At 34.7% G+C, this 24,264-nt stretch overlaps 1 protein-coding gene across 1 annotated transcript in view; it reads right to left on the reverse strand.

Moving 5' to 3' along the window:
• Positions 1-23,880, reverse strand: part of LOC106714864 (Down syndrome cell adhesion molecule-like protein Dscam2) — a 65,179-nt gene extending 41,299 nt beyond the window's left edge. Inside the window, exons 1-5 of the mRNA XM_045678774.1 lie at positions 23,760-23,880; positions 18,019-18,189; positions 5,178-5,362; positions 4,502-4,640; positions 2,797-2,958 (exon numbers count right to left, since the gene is read on the reverse strand). Coding sequence (XP_045534730.1) covers positions 2,797-2,958; positions 4,502-4,640; positions 5,178-5,362; positions 18,019-18,064 — 532 coding nt within the window. The 5' untranslated portion in view covers positions 18,065-18,189; positions 23,760-23,880. The remainder of the gene's footprint in view (positions 1-2,796; positions 2,959-4,501; positions 4,641-5,177; positions 5,363-18,018; positions 18,190-23,759) is intronic.
• Between the last annotated feature and the right edge of the window lie 384 nt (positions 23,881-24,264).

Consider the following 24,264-nt stretch of genomic DNA (forward strand, 5'->3'; position numbering starts at 1 on the left):
TTCCACGCAGTACGTTTTCTTCCATTAAATTCACAGTGTACGCTTGAGATACGACTGTAAGAATTGAAGGATGAAAATTATCAATTTTGTTACATGTTTTTTTTTTATGGGATGAGGAGTACATCGGGATTGTGATTTGCAATAAGAAACTTAAAATACCCGACTCATTGGATTCGGCTTTAATTTCCAATTCATCTATGTCACCCTCAGAAACAATCCACGAAGAGACGCTTACATATTCAGTAACAAATGTTGAAATATGACATTTTAAAACAGCAGCATTTCCACGTAAAACACTTTCCTCCATTAAATTTACTGTATAAGCTTGTGTAACAACTGCAAGCAAAACGTGGATATGTGTTTTTATCAGGAAAGTAAAACGGAAGACAAGGATGAAGGAGATAAAATAAGCTTAAGTTTCGAACCCTCTTCATTATCACTTATTTTAATTTCTTTTTCATCATCATCTTCTGATATAATCCAAGAAGCTACCGATACGTATTCTGTTACGAAACTTGGGATGAGACACTTAAAGATCGCAGAATTTCCTCGTAATACATTTTCTTCCACCAAATTTACCGTATAAGCCTGAGACACAACTGCAATGTTGAAAAATCAATATGACACGATTGCCAGGATGAGCATAAAACATATTAATGGAAGGGGATAAGCTGGAGAAAGAAACTGGTATAAGCGAATAAGTATACCATAGTTTTCGTTATTCAAAAATTCTCCCCCCTCCGAATCATGCCAAGATATTATGTGAACATGATCAGATACAAACGAAGGGATATGGCACTTGAACACGGCGGCATTGCCACGTATAACGTAGATATCGTATACTTGAGATTCGTAGAATTGATTGACAGCTGAAATATTACATATTAAAATTTACAACAATATAAAAATAGGTCCCGGGGATTTCGTGGAGAGCGGATAGGAACAATTGAGGTCACACGGGTGCTCTCTATTACCGTAATTGCTCTCGGAGTCAGTCAACGAAAAAACGGGGAGGGACTCATCGTCCGTTACCCACTCAACGACCTGGACGTAGTCCGCAACGAAAGATGGTATGGTACATTTGACAATGGCAGAATTACCCCGCAAGACATCTTCGTCAATAACCCGAGGTTCATAATTTTGATGCACCACTGTAAATTAAATTTACTCTATGAAGGAATTATAAAAATGTACAATTGAAATGGAAGGGGAAATGGGGTAGTATTTTTATTTCGTATTTAGTGCTACCGGAATCGTAATTTGGATTTTCTTCGGCCAGGACAGTTTCATTATCCATGATCCAAGCTACGACATGAACGAAGTCCGCAACAAAAGATGGCACGATACATTTAAGGATAGCGGTGTTGCCTCGCAAAACGAATTCATCATTTACTCTACCCTCGTACGTTTGCAGCACAGCTGTGATAAGAAAACAAATATGAATGGATAAAGGAAGTGGAAGGCCGATCTATTTGAGGCGTTACCCTCGCTGTGTCCGGGATAATATGTGCCTCCGTCGCTATCTGTCCACATCTCAACGTAAACGAAATCCGAGACAAAACTGGGCACTTCGCATTTCATAACAGCCGCGTTGCCACGGATAACATATTCGTTGTCGGCTTCAGCCTCATAAGACTGCGACACAACTATCGAAAAAAGTTTATCGTTAGTATCTAGGTACTACACAAACTTGTTTCGGATTTTGGGATAAACGGATGAAAAGGATGTTTTTTGGTACAGAACGTGGAAATGTACCATCCACTATGTTAGTGTGATTCATCGTTAATATCAGCCCGTCGTCCATAATCCAAGCTTCCACCTGCACGAAGTCGCTAACAAAAGATGGAATCTTGCATCGAACAATGGCAGCGTTTCCTCTAATCACGTACTCGTTTTCGGCTTCGGTCACGTAATACTGTGACACAACTGAGGAATATCAATTAGTCGTTTGATTGGATATGATAGGTGGAGGTTTTAGGACGATAACAGTTCGGGAAGTTTGCATTTTCATTCATTAGTGAAGCCATTGTTACCGAGGTCTTCAGAATAGCTAATGACAGTTCCTTCTTCATCGATCCACGACTCCACCTTGACAAAGTCCGCAACGAAAGATGGAATCGAACATTTTAGGACGGCAGCATTCCCGCGTATCACGTATTCAGTAAGGATCTCAGCCTCATAAAATTGATTGACAACTGGAATGAGATGGCAGGACTATTTCTTAGAATTAGATATTAGGAGATTGGAACACATTGGACATAGGTATTAAGATAACTGTGAGAACACGGCCCACCCGTATGGTTCGTTAGTAAATATTCGTCTCCATCGGAGGCGACCCAGGCTTCTACCTTGACAAAATCAGAGACGAAGGAAGGGATATTGCACTTGAGCACGGCTGTGTTTCCTCGGATAACATACTCTGAGACTACTTCAGCTTCGTAATATTGGGTCACAACTGAAATAGGCAAGCTTAATTTCAGACTGGATAGGGATATTTTTTTGAGAGAAGGAGTTTGGACTTTCACTTCATACTGTATGTACCATTGCCTTCTTCGTTTTCAGTGGGCGTGAACGAGTTGCCGGCCTCATCGTGCCACGAGACAACGTTCACAAAGTCTGCCACAAACGACGGTATCGAACACTTGAGAATGGCTGAGTTACCACGAATCACGTATTCATTGTTTACTTCTGATTCATACTGTTGTTGGACCACTGTGAAAATGTTATTTCTATTCTATTAAGTGGATTTTTCGGAGAAGGATTTTTGGAGTGTCTTTGTTATTTATGAGGAGTAACCGTAATTTTCTCCCGGATAAAAGTCCTCGTTTTCATCGGTATGCCATGAGAGAACGTCGATGAAGTCTGCTACGAAGGATGGGACCTGGCACTTGAGTATGATGCTGTTACCCATAATGACATACTCCTTGTTGACATCAGTGTCGTAACGCTGGGCAACAACTGTTTTATGTGATCATTTGTTAATAGTATACTGCTTCGTATGGTGACACAGAATAGTAACATACGTCAACAACATCGGTACACAATTACGGCCCATTAATTTTTACAAGTTTAGATACCTTATTTATTCTGTGATTGAGATTAATACTAAAACGTCAATTAATTCTTAACCTAGAATTACTAAAAAATGACGCTGCTGAAATAAACACACAAATATGACAATAAAACAAATTAATAATTAAAAATATACAAATTGAAATTTAAACATCATGATAAAAATTATCTTATTTTTCTTCTTCTTTTTAATTTTTTTAGGAAATCCATAATGTCTTGCAACACAACTACAACTTTATTTCTACTGGTAGTCAATTTATATCAAGTGAACCGCATGCTTTTTTGAACGAACATAATTGTTATTATTAAGTAATCTTAAATATAAAGAAAATGTAAAATTGATAAACCAACATTATTCCAAAAATGTAGATAGTTTCATCAATCAAATAAAGTTTTGAAGATGCAAAAAAATATCGTAAATATCAAGGAATAAAATTACCTTTTTTCGAAGCACCTTTTTATCTTTACATTAGTGTATTATTATTTTAACTAATGATGAATCTTTGACTTCTGTATATTTTAAAATGCTAGTTACTATGGTCTGTTAATACAAAGTAGACTATTTTACTTTAACTACAAAAGGTAACGTTAGTGCAGTAGCAGCTGTGCTTGATTAACTAATATTCAATTGACCTCGAGGTGCATTGGGTCGTGTAGGGCGACACGACAACGCCCTCTACGCACAATTAACTTTCATAGCGAGGACATGCTACCGCATACATTGTTAAGTATGACCAGTATTAACTAATTTAAGGATGTTAACAAACAATTTAGATAATTCATCGTATAAAAGATTTAGTTTAGTATTGATGAATATTATGTTCAGGGTCGGATAAGCTAATACTAATTACTAATTGTTACTAACTAAATTTACAACCCATTAAGTATGGGTATATCACCAAAGTTCTTGGCTTTCGGTAACTTTTCAATTAAATACGAAAACGGCTTGTCATATTTGGAACTTAATAGCCTTGAAGTATAAGTCTAAAGGATAGCGTATTAATTATCACAGAATCAAGTACGTTCAAAGTATTTTTTTGTTCGTTAGCTTTAGCAACAAATTCATTTCATTGAACACGTGGTGTCGTGTCACCAGTTTAGCGGAAGTGACGCCTCTTAACTACCACTTAGCGTCGAAAAACAACCGAAACTGAGGCCGCTGGTCGAGAGTGACTAACGTGTCAGTTAGATAACGAAATGCTCGGCCACGCTCTTCATATGTCTACACAAGGACCTCACAATAAGGGCAAGCATTTGGCATCTTTCCAACATTGCTATTTAGTATTAGCGACATTTTAGAAATGAGATGTTTGAAATAACAGTTTATTTTTGTAAAACTTATTACCGTTTAAACGTTGGTTTATCAAGAAATTAAAACTTTATTTAGTAGTAAATTTAATGATAAAGTATAAATTGTCAGTAAACTTACCAGCTCGCACATTAACGTCACGGGAATGAATGGTGCCGACAGGGTTCCTTGCCAGACAAGCATACACTTGAGCATGTACTTCCTGACGATAGTCCTCCGCACGGAAAGGTGGGAATACGAGGTTTCCATTCGGCAAAACCTGAGTATAGTAAAAATATTAGAAGAAAACCTGCAGTTACATTTTAATTTCACTCTTACCGTGAGTTCCAAGTGTCGTAAACATGTGTATAAGAACATTATTGCTATCTCTGTTTTCTTAATAAGAATGAAAAGAACAATAAAGTTTGATTCTAGTTAAGAAAGTGTAGTTTGAACAAATCGTTAGACCTGGACATTGTGGCATATTATACCTAAATTAGAAACCATTACCACCGGACATTATAATAGTGTGTGGCCTCTAAGACACAGTAGTTGCCTATTTTTATCGACGGATGAGGAGACGCGCAGAAAGAGAATATATCCCCTGAATTTTCTTATAAGAAAAGGGTGGGAAAGAAAAGAGGACTAAAATAAGGCCTTCGGCACGCACACTCGTCAAATGAAACGCGAAATTGCTACTTCACGCCTGACCTGACTGTGTGGTCGCGGTATTTCACCGAGCGAGCCGGCCCATTCGTCCAACAGATGTTGTTGTTGCTGGTGTCTACCAATGTTAAAATTATCCTGTTAAAGTTACCTGTCGCAATCCGGGTACGTCTCCAACAGCGGTACCATCAGCTCTCACCCAGATAACGTCAGGGGTGGGGGATCCTCGTGCAGCACATTCAACTACGGCGCCGGTCGTGTTGCTAAAGTCTACTCGGTTCGGGGGTTCCTTCATGAATATAGGTCCGATAGTTTCATCCTCGCAGTGCACTGCTCCTGAAATACAAGACACGATTAAATATGATGTATAAAGATAATAGTTATTTAATGCAGTTGACTGTTTGCGATACATTGATAGAATAGTCTTATAGTACTCGTAGTTTTAGACTATTCATTGTTAGATATTCTTAGGTTATTTTTGATAGCTGTGAATGCCAGATTTACTTGTGTTCAGTGTAAGTAGAAATACTTTAAAAAACATTACAAACGACTATACACTTTTCATTTCGGATGAGGACTACAATTGGCATTACATTTCAGTCATCAAAATCTTCAAAGTCGATCAAAACGTTAAGGCAAAATCCTTTGTTTTCTAGGCGTATTATATATTCAAGACTGGTAGGAGTGAAAACATGTTGGTAAGATAATACGCAGGCCCGGCTGCCGGTCTAGGCGCCAACTTGTATTTAGACTTAGATCAGTTTTCACCGCGACGCGCATCGCAGTCATGCAATGCATTGTAACATGCAACACGTATCAATACATTCTAGAATCAACAAAATCAGTATGAATGAAATGATTTTATGATGTGTTACCTTTGCTTATAGCATATCTATGATTAATTAAGATTTGTGTAAGTGTTTTAAGTAAGTGTAGAAAGAATAAATTAAAAAATTAAAACATAAAAATCGTTCGCTCTTTAAAATATGTTTCTATGATTATGTTGAGGAGAGAAACATTAAAAAAAATTATTATGTTCAGAAACAATAAATATCTTGAAGTTGTAACGTTTTAAATATGCAATTTTATTTACAACTGCAAACATAGTTGACCTCTAGAATACATTTACATATTATAACCATTTAGAGAATATGACTGACTTGATTCACCTAGAGCCTAGACATATAAAAGGTACGATAAGCATTCTATTTTAGAATAACGTTGATCTAGTTTGTGCCTTGTAAGTTTTTTTGTAGTATGTGTGGTAATAAATATTTTTTCCTTTCTTTCTTTCAAATAGTGTTATTTATTTTTGTGAGGCAAGGTTAAAAGAATCCAAAATGAGTAAGAAATCCATATTCAACATAAAGAAGAATCTATGAAGAATTTTGGCTTTACACATTTGTTAATTTATGTTAAATAACGTTAATATAAAAAGAGATTAAATACAAGATCATTTGGTATGGTAAAATAATAGGAAAGTTATATATAAATATAAATATAATATATAAAATGCTAAATGACCACTTTACAGATCTGTTTCCATAACCGCCATGAATATTTCATTAGTGATAAAAATACATATATTTCATACAATAAGGAACAGATGTACTTAATAGGTTGGTAGTTTCGAATATATTAAACATGGCTACAATAAAAAATAGACTATCACATCTGGACGGGATTCTTAATGTTAATATTTCTATCAAAGTATAAGAGATTTTGAACAATATAAACTTCAAAATAATTTCCTATCTTATTATGCCATGACCATGGTTCAGTTATAAAAAATAGCTTGTGATCATCCCCTTTTCTAGAAGTAAATTTTAACATGTTTCGTCGTAGAGATGTAAATAAAGTACTATACAGTTCAGATGTTAAGCATGGTGCGTGGCTAAGAAGGCGAGGCGTACCTATGCAGGCTTGCACCAGTTACGTTGTCGACCCAGTTTCTAATGACGCCCCGAATAAAACAGCATCAGCGAATGCACGATTCTTTGTAACATTTTAACAAAAACGTCTCAAAAACTAAAATGAACGATAATCCTATAAAAGCAGTTTTGCAATGGAATAATCAAAATAATATGTGTATCCGCATTTTGTAAACACATACAAGACAAGTGAAAGAATCAACAATGTTCTCACATAAAAGCATACATAACTTATTTAAGACTAAATTGTACTATAGTTAAGAACAGATTAGTTTGAAAGACGATCGACTAAGACCTTTTTGTCAGTTCTGTCGACTTTAAACACCTGATAACAGTACTAAACTTTTAAGTTTATTTTTCTAGTCTGTTGAATTTAAACGCACAAAATGCCTACTCATTGAAATACTACATAATAAAATTTATAATAAACAACAAGCATAACAAAACAGAACCAGTTCAAAGAAATCTTAATTTATACTAATATTATAAATGCGAATGTTTATATGGATGGATGTTTGTTAGAAGGTATCTCCAAAACAGCTCAACAGAACTCGATGAAATTTGACATAGATGTGGAACAAAGTTTAGAAGAACACATAGGCTACTAGTTAAGTCGCGGCGACTGCTACTCAAGTCATAAAAAACAAAACATATGGTGTACTTTAATGAAGTCTGAGCTTTGTCCTTGAATAACTTGATTGCTCAATACCGCGTTCCGACGACTGCTTCTTATAGCGCTCGTTTTCACATCATTCGTTGTTGTTATATTAAAAACCGACTTATTTTTGCATTCAACTATATAAATTAACAACTCACGCACAAATACATAAATAATATTAAAAATTTAACTTTAGGATATTATAGAAGAAAAATATAGAAAATTAAAATATTAGATTAAATATAATACATAAAAACTAAAATATATAATTAAAAGGTGTCCCTTTAGGCAAGGTTCCGAAGATACTGGCAGCGTTCTCCCTTTGAATGGCTAGACTAATTCTTTGTCCAAGGTAGCTGCCAGCTCTTCGGTCTCCTGTGATGTCGACTAACCTTTTTGCTATTTCCTTAAAAAAGTATGTCACATATTAAATATGATATTCTACCAAATACATTCGGATATCGATACACAAACTTACGGAATTCGGATTTGCTTAAATTGGTTGATTATTTTAGCATTAAAAAGTAACAAAGTAACTGAAAGTGTAAAATCAAAAATGATCAACATCAAAGTTTAATTTTGGAGCAATTGAAATAAATTATTTTGTACAAAAACATAACTATGATGCAGTATTTCCTACTACAAGTTAATTTTAGAAGAAGTTACTAAGTACATTGGTACATACTATTACGAGGAACGTATGATTAATACAGTCTGAATAAAAACAAGAGCACGTGTATATCAGTAAGATGCGGTTCATTGACGAGTGACACGTAATTGAGCGCGTCATTGTCAGCATTTTGACGCGTCATTCGGGCACACTGCAAATGTGATCAACCTTCTGCACTCAAAATTCTTTTATGGTCGCCTTAACAGTGTCTTAGTGTAGATTACTATATCTACAAATTGATGACCGAATTTGGTAGTAGCATTTCGTTCGAAATTAACTATAACGTACTAATTAGTTTATGTTTATTATAGAAACATCAAGATTAATTGCTGTCCAGTCCTAAATTTAGACTTCGTCTGCAGTACAGATTTCTAGCCGTTTATTTAAGCTTTTAATGTTCAGTCATTTGTCGTCATACTTCAATGTGATCGGAACATGATGGCACTCGTTGAACTCCAAAAATAATCTTTTATATCTCGATAAGGGCGGGACACGTCTTGATGACTCTAAATGTATTTAAAAACTAAAAAAAGGCGTAATTTCTGTTCACATTAGATCATTACTGCACGTGTCTTTGTATCCGTGATATATTCGATGATTAATAATACGCAGAAAATGTAAATAAAGGGTTATTAAACTCTTTAACGATGTAAACGATGTAATTCTCAAATACATAATTAAGCAAAGAAAAAAGATCCTATTTTCAAAGTACTTCGTACTAGCTACTACTCAAAATGGTTCTCATTTGTTCTAATGAAAAACTATGAATTAAGAAATTTCTAGGCAGTGTAAAGACATTGATTGTTATAAAATCAAACGTAAAGAACATTCGTTTATTGTTCCCAGCTATACATTAGTTGCGTGTCTCAAAGTAAACTGAGATCATTCGTATTTGATGACTCATCTCAATTCTTTTATCCACTTAAAAAGACTGGAAGTACACTGCGGTGAAGTATTTATAGTTTGAACGTTTTACATTGGTTTTCGTCAACCGAGCAATCCTTGAATAACTAAAGGAAAACATGGCTAAGTAGTCGGTAGTTAACTCGAATAATTCATTAACGTGAAAGGCACAGTAACCTCAGGTACAAAAGTGGTTTTTATTCGAATACGGTTTCGAGGACGACCACAAAAACTAGCAACAAAGGGAACAAAAATGGCGTAGTTGTGTTCTTAGGGTCGCCAAATGGTCTGTTTGCGACGGACAGTCCAAATTTTAATTTTAAAATTCTAGAACAGAGTAATTTAATTCAGGTACGTTCATTTTCTTACAGAAAAAGCTTAGGTTTTCTCCTACTATCTACAGACACTATAGACAAACTTTTTATCACTAATTATCAACAGTAACGAATTTTTACTGTACTAGATTCGTATAAAAATAGAGTTCTCTATAATCACATCTTGGTGATTTTGGTCGATAGAGTTAAACGCATATTTTAATATTATAATGTTGCTAGGTTGAAATACGAGTTGTTACAATTTAGTTGATAAACCTAATGATGTCGTCCATCTCTTCTTAGCTGAATACAATGTCCGTAATTTTCTCAAGCAAATGTTGGGGGTCTGGGTTGCGTGCGATGCGACAGATGTGAACAGCGGGCGCGGATTGGCCGGCGTGGCAGATGCGCTCCACATCTTACGGTGCGGAGGGACGCATCGGAAATGATTTATTATAAAACTCGCAATGATTTGATCTTGCTCCCACAGATAGCACAGCTTCAATGTATTCTCAGTTATTTTATTGCGTCTGTGAACCATTAGACCGTATTTTTTCTAAAAGTTCTCTATTAAGCTCTAAATACAGTCTTAACCGAATAGCTAAAAATATTAGAAGTTTCATTTCAGTTATTATGAATATGAAAATGAAGAGAGTGTGTACGGAATATTAAAACCGTGGAGAACCATTGTTTGTCATGTTGTGTTATTGTGATACTTATTTGCATTATGTAGGCGTTGACCTTGTCAACAAGTTATTACATATTGGAATTGATACAATCGCTATATTTTTAGTAAACGGTTTCGTTTAATTTGCGCTTCTTATCTGCAAAAAAATTGCATTAAGTCTGATTTATTACATAATTAATATTAATATTTACCAAATATTTAAACACAACAGCTTCAATAAAATATGAATTTTATACTCTTGGATTGTTTTTTCATCACCTGATTTCTCCTTGGATAGAACCATATAATAAAAATAAAATATTTTATTTCACACCGCCAAGCAATAAATCGTTAAAATTAAAATCTAATCAATTCATGTATGGGATTACGTTGATTGTCTTTTTGTAAGTTATGTCTAACATGCTTACAAGTTTAATATCAAAATAAACAAGATGAGACAAGCGCTATTTGCTTTAGCGCGTGTAAAAATTAACACTTCCGTTAAAAGCGGTTATAAATGGTCGGAGTGAAATGACTGTTTTGTTAGCACACGTTAACTCAGCTATTTGCATTCTTAAATTGTATTTATTGCCGCAAATATAGCTATACCTAAGTCTATTTTTACTTTAAGTTGATGAAAGTTTTCGGATGATAAGTGATAAATAACTTTCATTATCAGTAGCTCCTAAATGGTGAGATGAGCTTTAAAATATGTTGCATTTTTTTATTTTACATAATTCAAATTGCAGATAAGAAAAGAAATGCATAAAATGTTATTTCGATTCGGTAAATGCAAATTTGTACGTGTGACAGGTTCATTGACACAAAAAATGTAGTATTTTTTAAAGATTTTAGTGCCAAGACATTTTAAGCAAATTTTAATACACACATACATCGTTATAAAAACAGTAACGGAATGTTTTGTCAACACATACGAGATGACATATAATTTCAAATTGATGATGTTTGCGTTGAAATTTCTTGCGACTTAAATCCAAGCGTTAATTTCAAGTTTAAATTAATTTTTAATTATATATGTTTCAAGGAACCAAATCATTTCTATGTTTTGGTGGAAGTATAAACAGACGATCGGCTAAGTTATGTAAACTTACATTATGCCTACATAAATACTGTATACCAAAGTAAAGGTAAGTAAGGGACAATATGCACGATAAGCTGTTTTATAACAGCTGTATACTCATAAACCTATTCACAAGTACACTTACAAACATACAGAATATTTCGTTAGATGAGAATATTAAAATATATATTAAATATTTATTCCCTCAAAATATCATTAAAAAAAATTTAAACTTTAACGAAACTTAGTGGATGAAAGCTTGAATTTTACAAATAACTTTTATGGAGTGTATTTCAACTAATAAAAAGTCTTTACGCTAAACAACTTTGGAGGCTTATACATGACTGTTATCTGACGATTATGTGGAAATAAACAGGGGAAATTAAGGTCACGTTGTAGTTTTATTGACAATTTTTATTAATTTTGGCAGCAACATTGAAAAATGTAACCTTTAAATTGACCTCTTATTTTATAATATTTTTAATGTCCCTTTCAACATCTTCGAATGATAAAAGCGGGCTTAATAATTGATGAAAAATCTATTCAATCGATTATATTAAGATTCAGACATTTAAAGATTCGAATATAAAATTTTATTAAATCTAAACCTTTCCAAGCCTCGTAATCGGGTCCAAAATCAGGCAACTACTGAAAGCCAAAGCCTGCCCTAATATATAATAATCCGTACAGTTAAACAAAATGAACTATAAGTATACAGTTGTAGTAAGAATAGGCAAACAATCACTTGACCGTTGACTACTTAAAGAATGGAAGTAACAAAAACTTTGTTCGTTCTCAAACTGTCAGGTTCTATTGACAATAGGACTTTGCCTAATAAATATTTACCAAGAGTACCACAGAGTAAGGAATGCGTGGCCCGTGTTGTAATCTTTGTTGTTCATATCCATTCTATTGCGGCGCGCGGCCTGAATTTTGTAAGCATCCACCGGATACCTTATCACTCGGTGTTGCCAGGTGCAAATCATTTACAAATGTTTACGTTGAGCATATTACATTTTGGAAGATTTCTAATCTTTTTATTTTAGGTTAACTCAACTATTTTTAATAATGTAATTTGGTAAAAATAAACAAATTTAGTATTTATCTGCGGCTGCATATACTAAACATTTAAGTTTTTAATGCCTCGTTCCGTTATGTACTGAGTGTAGATGTTTAAATCAAGGTAAAGGATGACAAGCCATGCACATTTTTCGTATTCATGAATTATCAATCTTCGATTTTTTAACTGCCTTTAACTAACCCCTGTGACCTTGTTTCATTGAGTTTATGTATTTAGTTTTCAGACCGTAAATACTTTGAACAAGAAGAATCAATGGAGTAAGTAGATTAATGCAACGTTCAAATTCTTTGTGAACAGTCACGTACACAAAGGAAGTAAGATAGTAATGATAGATGTAACAATCCGAAATGGCAAACACCGGACGCATCACGCCTAATTAATAAATAATCGAACGAAAAATCAATGCGCAATGTGAACAGGGTACAACATGCGAGGTGAATTTTAAAACGCAAAACGGTACACACATTGTGCATCCCAAAATATGTCGAGAATGTAAACTAAATTATAGTGAGAAATGTTGTATCAGAACATACTTGTACGACATTTAAAAAAATTAACAGTTGAGAAGTTTGATTCTTTTTTGTAAAGTAGCAGTAGTATTTAGTATTTTCGTTCTTCAAAATGAAATGGTATTGTTCACTATTTCACGATTATCACTAAATTTTTAGACTTAGCTAATCTCAGTCACAAATATAGTAAGTAAGTATTTTTATTACTACATATTGATATTCTAAAAAACATAGTTGATATTTTTAGTGACATATTTCTCTATCATCGATATTCCATTTGAGTGAGATGCGATGAATGAAATTTAAAGACCGTAAAACATTAGAGTTCGTTCACCCCAAAGAGTTCCATACTATATGACTACCGAGTTTTATCTTATACTACACTCTTACACCGTTCAAAATTTTGAATGAAACCGTTTTAACTTTATCTCAGTGAAACATTATCAATATAAGCATAAGTTTAACAAATACAATCCGAAAAAATACACATTATTTAAGAGATAAAATAATCTTTTTTACCGGTAGAGTAAAGTAAAAGTGATTACCTGATCTGAGGCATATTTATACCGTTAGATTCATCATATATTTATAACGTGAAATGTTTAAACTAATTAAAAACACTGCGCAGCACCTGTCGGACCAAACTTGTCGCGGAGAGACTTGAGTCTGCGACTGTACTTGTATGCTAATGTGACTGATAAGCTCACCACCTGCTCCGAATTATGCATTCGAACGTACCTGTTATTTCTTAATCTGCTTACTATAATTATTTTTCCTTTCATCTTTTTATGCTTTCTTTTTATCTTTATTAACTGATGGGTAGTTAAAGCATGCATATCAGAGTTTGTAAGTGTACAGAGTGTACATCAAGGTTGGAAGCTATTATGGTACTTTGACTGCAGCAGTAAGGAACATAGGATACAGAGCAAAATCCAGCTATTGTTCCCATTTAGCCGTCACAGTTTTAGTCTCTAGATCACAGATATATACCGTATATGTATATCCTTATATACACTTAAGCCAAAAAAGAAGTGACGCGAATAAAAGACCTCCGGAGTTTGTGTAAAGTGTTTGGGTAAATACCCGCAGTGTTGTTTAAAATACAAAATTATATTTAAAAAAAAAAATCAGTCGAATTGATAACCTCCTTCTTTTTGAAGTCGGCTAAAAATTGACTCTCGATTAGACTTCAAACTGACACTCCATCTATAGGTCTCTCTAGGTCTCTCTCATCTATGCTCTAGACCTTCAGTAACCTAGGTTAAGATTATTTACTTTGTTTTGTCATCTTTGACAAAACAGAGATAACATTTTGTTTTAAACGGAGATTTTGGTTTCAGAAACCCACGCTTTGTAAGCTAACTCATTTCTCGTATTAAAAACATTATTACAACTATAGTAATTTACTAAGTAACGTTTTATTTCTGTAAATATATGCAGATAACAAATCGGGTTTATAAAAACAATTCGAAATCGATTTGTGTTGTGCAAGTTCCGGTTTTTACGATTCGTTAGCTTTAAAATTATTAACGTCCGCCTTTTCGTAAAATATTGCAACGAAACAAAACACGAGTCCAGAAACTGTCAGCGTTGGCAGTTGTTATGCAATCGATGAATAAATTTCATGGCAGTCACGACAGAGTAGGTGTCGTGTGGCTAACTAGCCCTTAATTAAATGCATCATCAAATAAATATCACTTCTATATCATTGTGTTACGGTTCATTTTATGACATTTCATAATGTAAACTATAACTGACTTGAATAATAAGCTACTACGATTATTTTGACTTATTCATAGGGTGTACATCGAAAAAATAGATGTAAAATAAAGATTATTATTGTTATATTGTCAAATAGTTTGAGTGAAATGGCAGAAAAGGTCTGCTAAAAGTAAAATATTTAAATGTAAAATGTAAACTAGTAGGTTGGTAATAGTAGCACACTGAGTCACCGAATGACCTATCCACAATTCACTTTATTGCTGTGATCCGATGTATTTTGTTTGGCTTGTATTAAAAAAGGTTATATTTCAAGACCTGGACTCTTATCTAAAACCTACTTAACTTATGCTGTCGGCGTTTATACTTTCACACGTCCTCAGAATTACCAATCAAAATACAATATACATTAGATATAGTTATTTTGTTCATGTACGAAATTGTAAATTGTGGATACAACCAGTTTAAATACTAAAATAAACACGATTAAATAAGCGACAAGCGAACAAATTTCCATATGGATTTGGGAAGATATGAAGAGATTTATAAGAACTGTTTACGTCTATGACCATGAATTTTAAAGATGCAATAGACTGGATTGACCTGTCTCTAGTAATAGATTGAGACAGGTTTAGTTACTATTACTGTAGTAGTTATTTGCAATTTACAATTCAAAGCTCGGTTAAAATGCTCTGTGAAGTCAAGGTCGTGGCCTATGCACCAGCCGAAAGGCCAATGTACTTTTGTTAGTGATCTGCCCGCTTAACTGGATTCAGGCTCGCCCACACGACGCCCAGGCCAATAAATGTTTACGCCAATTGAAATTAACGTAGGATTATCGTGAAACAGACTGTTGCAAAACAGAATTATCTTTGTAACATTTATATACTTAGAGGACATTTTTAGTTTCTGAAACATACTCTATTAAACTTTTAAAGAAATTTATGGCCAATTTAAATATTGTAGTATATAATATTGCATATTTATATTACAGAACGAAACTTAGAATATTCTTTAGATGACCTGTTATTTGTACTTACAATCGAAAGACCGAAATTTCGTCCTATATAAGGCCTTCGTACTTTTCGCCCTACGAGACGAACAAAATAAGCAGTTGTGCAACAATAAGAAACAAGTTTTTTTTTCGCCGACAAATAAAAATATCCGCCTTAAATTGGTAATCGTAAATACTTTCCGCTTGTTAAAATACAAATTGAATAGTCCAGTCAGTTGGCCTTGCTTAATATCACATGCATATGAACAACCATTAACAGTCTTTTGCAAACCTAAAACTTTGTTATTTTGGTTATTCATATTCTAATATTTGATAAATATATATCAGATATCAAAGATTGATTTTTCTTTCGCTATATCTCACATAGGCAAAATATCGAAAACAAATCAATATTATGAAATATATAAATAAGCCAAGGTCGTTCTAACTATGTTGATATCGGTGAGATTAATTATCGATCTAGCGAGTGATTCAATATTATGTAGCATAATGTGAAATATCTAAAAGTAAAACACACATTTAGTATTAAATGTTTAAACACATTTAATAGTAACAAAATCTATAGTTAACCCGTGTTACAGAGTATGGAGTGCACATTGTTGGTACAGAGATTGCTAGCAGAATTTTCTCTAAAGCGTTTATCTACTAACCCCTTGCACACGTTGAACCGAAAAGGTCGGCAAATTAAATGAAATTGTATTACAATACGCTAAGCTCCTTCGTACCAGAGCCCAAGATAGAGTGAGCTGGCGACGCACTGTGGACACCCTCTGCCCCACTACGGGGACATAGGATATTAAGTCAAGTAAGTCAAGCCCCTTTTTTTCGAAATTAAAATTATATGGTTGCATCATGGGAATCGCGCTCCTTACACACAACGTTAAATCGTCGACGCGCGTCGTCTGTTCAGTCAGTACAGGTATGGCGACTTTATGTCAATTTCAAGATGACGGAGAAAATCTGTATAGATGGAGGAGAAAATTTGTATAGATTTGCTCCGAACTCTTGAAATTCGCAGCAACTTTTCTCACGACAATCTTGAAAAATAGGTCGCGAGCGATTGACTTTGTCGATATGTCGACAGATAGAAATGTCGGCAACGCGCGCTACGGACGAACGAACGCCGGGTTTCGAAGATTAACGTTGCCCTGTATAGGAAGGGCCTAATAGTGCGGACACTAGTAGTCGGAGTACTCCGTGGGTCTTCATTAGTTTATTTTTAAGTGACGGAGAAGTTCGTTGCATTGTGCATGGCGATTTTTCTGTAACTAGAATACCGTGAACGAAGGCAACAACTCTACATTGTACAAAGAACGACCCGACAATCCTACAGTACAAAGCAATGGAGAGCACTATGTCAAACAAAACCCCGCCGAGTTGAACTTTAAGGACTTTTTGCTACACATTTCTTTACAAAAGGAAAAAAGTTCCCATTTCATAAATGAAATTTACTGTTGCACTTCTTTAGTCACTTTTCTGACGGTCATAAGTATCCAAGTGACATAGTTATAAAAGTTACAATGAGTTTCAATAACTTCAGTAGTTCTAAAGGTTACCATATTTTAAAATAAGTAGAAATTAGAAAAGTATTTTGTTCGTAGAATTTTATTAAACTTGTCAAAACATCGAAGCTCTTGCTAGCAGATGCTTCACTACAATAGTCGATTCGGTCCGAATACGTCATGTTTATCAATTTTCAACCAATATAGATACTTTACTCATTTGTACTTCGAAGTGTGAGGATTAGGCGTCATTTGCACGGAAGCGTATGACTAAGTGGCAAAACGTTAACAACACTAAGTTAGTAACGAGACGCATAGAATGCGTAATGAGACAGTGCTGATGACCCATCGATTGACGGACCCGAAGCGAACGTAAACATTATATAACAAAACTAATTTACTTCCTTTTATTCAACTGAATAGTTCAAAATTTCGTAAGTAAAACTAAAGTAATAAGTTAGTTTGGCGAGTGTACTTCAATCTTAAAATCTGTAAGTTTTCGTAAAAGTTGTGCGGAAAAGTTCATCTCCCTCGCAGCTGCGGTATCGATCCCGTCTGCACCCAGGTCGCTTGTCTCGTAACTCGTGAGTACAACTTTTAACTACTACAGATGTTTGCGAAGTCGTAACCGTGACTTATCGTATAAATATTTGATAAAACTAATTAACCGTAACTCTTTTCATTGTTTTCATTACGACATTGAAACGGCATAGGCTTGTTAATTAATAGAATTTAAACGTCCAAATTTGGATTACGTTCGGTTAGTACGAATTTGTCATGTTACGACACAGTTGGTGTATTACAACAACCTTTTGGAATTCTTACAGACGAGAAGATGTAACTTCTCTTTTCCTTCTCTCATCTCTTCTATATTTCTCTATCCATTTCAGTAGTTACATACTCAGATGGTTTCGACGTAATTTTTAAACTTGTACAACTTACCTATAGAGAGCAGAGCCACGAGGGCGGTGAGTACGGGTAACATCATGTTGACACAGTCACTCAGCACTTCACAAATCACTTTTGTCACTTTCAAGGAAATAAAATCAAAAATGACGTGAATAAAAAACAAAAAACTTCACAGGCCGCGATGCGGCCGGGCGCTGCCCGAATCTGTAACAAATGAAAACAACGTTACATGTAACTGTGTGAATGTAAGAATACGATAAATGATGGTGAAGTGTGAATTTAAATCAAAATTGTAGCTCGAACTCGAGTTGCAAGATGTATTTGCAGTTTTCTTCTCTGTATTTCATAAATACTCTTTATTAATTTATTTATCTAATAGTTATTGGCTACGACGTTAACCTTTTGGAAATAGAACGGTAGAGTGCAAACTTGTGTTTGATAATATTTAGATTGCGACTGGCAGGAAAATACAACGAACCATAATATCCTACGTCGCGTCGGTGTTAAAATCAATGTTTGTTTGTGAGCTCTTCCTCTTGACAAATGCTATCACTGAAATCTGATCAAAGTATGTTAAACAACTATGTTTATGTTGTTGTTTGTTTATAAATCTACAGAATTCATTATTTAACAGGACAATGGTAAAAAAAATCCTAACGTATAATGTAAAGACAAGTAACTCAGTTGTTGCAGCTGTCATTTACGGTGTACCCAAAATGCATGGATATTGCAGAATGCAGTTGCCTTATTGACTTACGAGTACCTTGTGTTCTTAAACCAAAATCTTCGTTTAAAACATACAGCTATCTCTATGTTGTCAAAAATACTGACAGGGATGAATATATGTCTTTTTCAAAGACGTTGGTCTCAGAAACCAACGGTAAGTAAATATGTGAATCACTTGGATTCCTGTCATATTGTTTAATAAGTATTAATTATAGTCCAGTTTAGTATAAATTCAAAGTATGAGTATCAGTGTTTGATATTAAAGTGCTATGGAAAACCATGGGAAACAAACACATTCCATGCCGCTACGATTTTTTGTAAGAAAGTGAACTAGATGGTGGCATTGGCCGTGTTAATTATTCTCCTACTCAGTAGGTAAACATATAAAAATGATCGTAATTAAGTACATTTATGGGCATAAACTTGTTAAGTTCTGCCTTCAAACGTTTGTGACTATACGCGTGATATAAATGGGAAGCCGGATGCAATTTATTAGCCCATTATTTGCAATCTTGGCAAGCTCGTAGCTTGGAGCGAGAAATGTGTGACATGTGTTGCTCTGGGCCATTTGGTTCCCTACGGCTCGCCAATTTACTCCGGTTTTAACGTAATTTTCAGACCGGAAAATTTTTACTATGAATTGTGTCACAATCATTCACAATTTTCTCTCCTTCCTAATTTAAAACCAGCTTGTAGTACTCGTAGTTTATAAAAAAATTGATCTAAAATAATGACTGGTATTATAATAAAAAAGAAGAAAAAATCGCGGTCAAAGTAGTCGAAAAGTCATATCTTGCCATTACCTACGACAACGAGCATAGTTGATAAAAAATTAAATCGATAATATATCTCTATACTGATTAGTTTCAGAACTAAGTCAAAAAAAGTAAATCTGACACAGTTTCGTTGGCTTTTTTATAATTCAATAAAAAGTTCGGATATTAGATAAATCTGACGAGAAAGTGGCACTGTTCTATAGTTGGAAAATTATTAAAACATTTCTAAAATATCCTCATCGACAACCATACGAGTAACCTGCTGTATATTTGCAGTAAATATTGAGAAAAAATATATATAAATCATATGGATCAGATAATTCCAGTGGTTTTATTATAACATAGATTTCTAATCGTTGGTTTCTGTTGATTCAACAAAATCCCTGAATAAAACATAGTGTTATTAAATTTTCAAAGAGACTTCAAAAGGTCATAATATGTTTTTGTAAATGTGTTTCACGTGTGGAAACGGTTCAAGAAACCAATAGGCAAACGGTCATCAACGAATATGCTCGCAGCTTGTAGCCTAATGCCAGGTTTATCTAGAAGCTTAGCTTAGTAGGGAAAGAGTATCACGGTTACATATGAGTGTAAACGTGCACAGGACTAATCATTGTGGCGATCTTTGGGGAAGATCTATGCCCAGCAGTGGCCGTTACGACGCTGAATGGAATGGATAAACGTAACACATTGTGTTAGTACTAAGATAAGGCATTTCCTTAGGTCATTTTTAATTTATGGTTACTTCAGTACATCTTATTCTCGGGAGCTTTCGTCACTTATCTAGGCAATGATATCATTACCAAAAATTTTATTAAATTAACCGCAGTTAATTCCAACTACACCCTATGTGAGCACGCCGGCACAGTAACGAGTGACGGAACGGTTATTTCGGGCTCCATTATCCAGAAATGGCCACGATGAGTTTATGTTTGGGTTTCACAAGAACTTTTACGTGTAGAGGGCGCTGCGGTGATTATTATAACGATATACCTTTGTCTTATAAAGGTTTATTTGTTCACGTTAGCGTATACACTTTGTTAGTCTAATGTTCACATATCATGTAGAGTTAATAAAAAATATGTTCTCACGTTCGTAAATCATTGTTTTTTCCTTCAGTATAAGAAACTATAATTTTGTCTGCTTGCTAATTGAGGAGTTTTACGTTGTTAAATGTCATTATGGACAAATACTTAAGTTTTTATATATTGAAATTAAAGAGAGATTCTTAGATTTTTTCAAAGATTTGTAGTTACTTATTTCCCAGTACATGTTGTGATGAGTGTATGCTATGTTGTATTACTACTATATATGTAGCGTGAAGCCGATTTTTATAGGTCAGTGCGTTTAATAAGTACTAGTGCGGACTATAAACGATTTCACAAGGTTGAACATTTGCATGTATCAACGAACAACCCATAACCCACTTCTATATTAATTCCATTAATTAATACTATCATTGGTCGATTCAGTTTTACCATCTCTGCGACCATAACAGCGACTACGCCTGAATTTTCAATCGATCTCTGATTTCCTTTGCCCTAGGAGAATATCTTTAAAAGTCGCCACGATCTTGTTTTTTTTAATATCTCAACATTACGATGAAAAAGTTCAAGTCACAATTCGATTCGAAAAGAAATCGTCGCAGAATACCTTTAGCGTTGCATATAATAAGCGAAGCTTGGCAAACTACAAACTCTTAAAGTGCACTTTTAACTTTTTTTCTTTTATGCTGCCAACATCTGGTAGCACACTTATAAATTATGCTTGATAGCTGTAGTCTATAATAGACAATACTCAAGTACATTCGGGCGTCGTTGGGCAGTATAGTATTCTTCGAGCTTTCATAAAAAAGCTACGGTCACTCCATCAATTCAGTTTGGTAATGGCGTACAGTACTAATTTGTTATCATTTAGCTAATTTTTGTCGTCAGTGGCTCATTGTATTTTAGTAGTAACCATAAACTGTTTACTATAGACAGGGGTAGTTGACCTGCAATAAAACTGACCACTGAAATTTGAACTGACTATATCATTTGCAATGATCGTTTTCGGAACCTTAACATGTTCTAAATATGCACTCCATTTGACTAATTTAGAACAAATACAAAATCTAGAGGTAGTGCATTATATCGATTCATCATGTCATCGAATAATCTTGCAAACTTTTTTTTCCAACTTTGTAACTGTGTATTAATATGTAATTCGCAACTTACAATCGCTTTCCCAGTCTTTAACACATAATGAAACACAGGTAGAGTTCATCGAATGTGTGATTGTATGAATTCAAATTATTAGATGAACACCAGAGAATTCTCGCATTTCCAATTTTCATTAAACGCATTAAATTTTGATTATGAAGCAATACGACGAAGCAATCGAGAGGTTAGAGTTCGAGTCCATGCGTAGATGTAGTACATTATAGATAAGACGTTGAAAGATATCGACTCGCGGGCCGGCTGTCTGGAACTCCGTGCCCTCCCCTCTCTCGGGAGGCACTCCCGCTCTCCCAGACCTCCCTGACTACCCACACATTGATAAAATCATACAGGAGAGTTGGGAATGAAACGATGTTAAAGTGAAATATTATAGCTAAGAAATCGATGACTGTTCTTACTGCCGTATACGTTTAAAGAACATTTTAACAGTCCCATAATATCGTTATAAATCTACACTAAGTAGTACCCTTTCAAGATCGTTGTAGTATATGTATTATTATAGGTAAAGAGCACGGAAATGGTCTAATACCTGGCACGAATTGTGTTTTGAATCTCGACCGACAAAAAAAATCCCACCCAGACCACATTTCGACGATTGCACCTGCCACTGCAGTGCAACGTGCTTGAGAGAAAACATTTTAAAAATCAATATAATTTTAATATTTGTGAATCCAGTATTAAAAACATAAGTCCAGTTTTACTACGTCGACTTTTATTCATTCGGTTCAATATGAATTAAAGCCCTCGGAATAGAGAGGGGTGAAAAAGTAATTTTGGGAATACATCCACCGGCATTTCACAGCCCGAATAAATAGGGGAATGTGCCAAAGCCATCCATAACGAATTTATTCGGAGAGCACTCGAAATAATTACTTGAATAAAAGTCGATAATATCGACGCTGGAAAGCATAAACGCTGTAACCCTGTAAGGGTTGCTGTAAGGGTTACAGCGTTTATGTTTTCCAGCGTCGATATGTACATAAAGAAAGTAACCTGTAAGTTGTACTTCGTTTATCTTTCTAACTGGAGCAAAAACAACTACCTACCTACTTTGCAAATAATACTGTAGGAAGCTGTTTTTTTATATCAGCAGATTTTATCTATTGTAAAAATTAAAAATTCAGTTTAATGCATTTTTTTCATTGACCTCTACTTTTTGCTTCGTAGTATAGAGCACCGAGTAAAATTAGTACTATATCTAGCTATGTACCGGCATTCGGAGCCGGTCTAAAATGCGACTGTCTGATAACTTCGCACGTGTAGACATGGGATGCTGTCCCGGTCTATTCATTCCTAAGCCGGCTTCCCGAATACTTTAACATGGTACGGGAGTAAGGCGTGGCCATTAATTTAATACGTACAGTGGGCCATATGTTAAATTTAACCGTCGAATTCTGCGGCGCCATTTTGTTTTGTATCTAAAAAAATCCTTTTTTTGTCTACACAATTGTTCTAATACTAGTTAGGAGTATAATTGACTATGCAGTGGAAAAATATAGAATTGCTGAATTTATTGAAATTAGTAATTAAATAGAATTTTTTATGATATAATTGATGATTTTTTTTACCTAGGACTCTTTTTATTTTTCGTTTTTGCTTTGCTTTTTTTGATATTTTAGAAAATGTTGTTTTATTAGAAGGTTAAAATTGCAGAATCCAACTTATTTCAAGTAAGTTATTAATTACAAGATTATTAATGAAATTGTGTGTTGATATATTTTCAGTATTATCGCAAAAATGTTATCTTTATCAATGATTCCAGTAGTTAAGGTGAGTACAAGCAAAACAACATTGAAACGTACATATTTTGTACCTACCGGTGATGTATTAAATGTATTACGATCAATGTCGAATATTCACGGTGAGATGGAATATAATAAGGAAATAGAAAAGATCGTGTCGTGGTATTAGCGAGCCTGCCTACACTCGGTCAAGACAACTTCGTTATCGATCGACGTCGAGCGTCCGTACGACCGGCGTTATTCGCGAAAACGGATTTATGTGACAAAAACAAACAATGAGTCGTAGTTTTTATGAATAACATGGTTTTTACCTGCGAGATGAAGGAGGCGCTTCAGCGCAGCGGCCACAACACTTTAGGACACAACACGCGCGATAAGACGAGAGGCAGCGACCGTCTCGTCCGAGCTAACAACGTCGAATGAGTAAGTACGTACTTAGTTGTAGGCGAGACATGAACGGGCGATGACATCCGTACGATAAGGACATTCGAATGCTATCTCTGTTGCACAAAGCGCTTCGCAGGACGATTGGAATCGGGAACGACGCACAAACCCGAAACTCCGCAGGGAGCCAAAAGCACAGGACCTTTTGAAATGCGCACGCAGATTTTGTCGCTCGCTGCGTGCACATGCCGCATGGCTTTTACAATTTCTCATGATGAATATTGAATGGTTTGCGAAGCAGTAACCTGCCCTTTTCAATTAGAAATTCTTTTCAGTACAAAAACTAGTTGGCAGAAATGTCGTATTGCTTTTCACAATTATTTCTTCAGTTGTTTAACCTCTGAATAGCTGAAAGGTTACGAAATTAATGTG

The sequence above is a fragment of the Papilio machaon genome, chromosome 7 (genome assembly GCF_912999745.1).
Source record: "Papilio machaon chromosome 7, ilPapMach1.1, whole genome shotgun sequence".
NCBI classification, from domain to species: Eukaryota; Metazoa; Arthropoda; class Insecta; order Lepidoptera; family Papilionidae; genus Papilio; species Papilio machaon.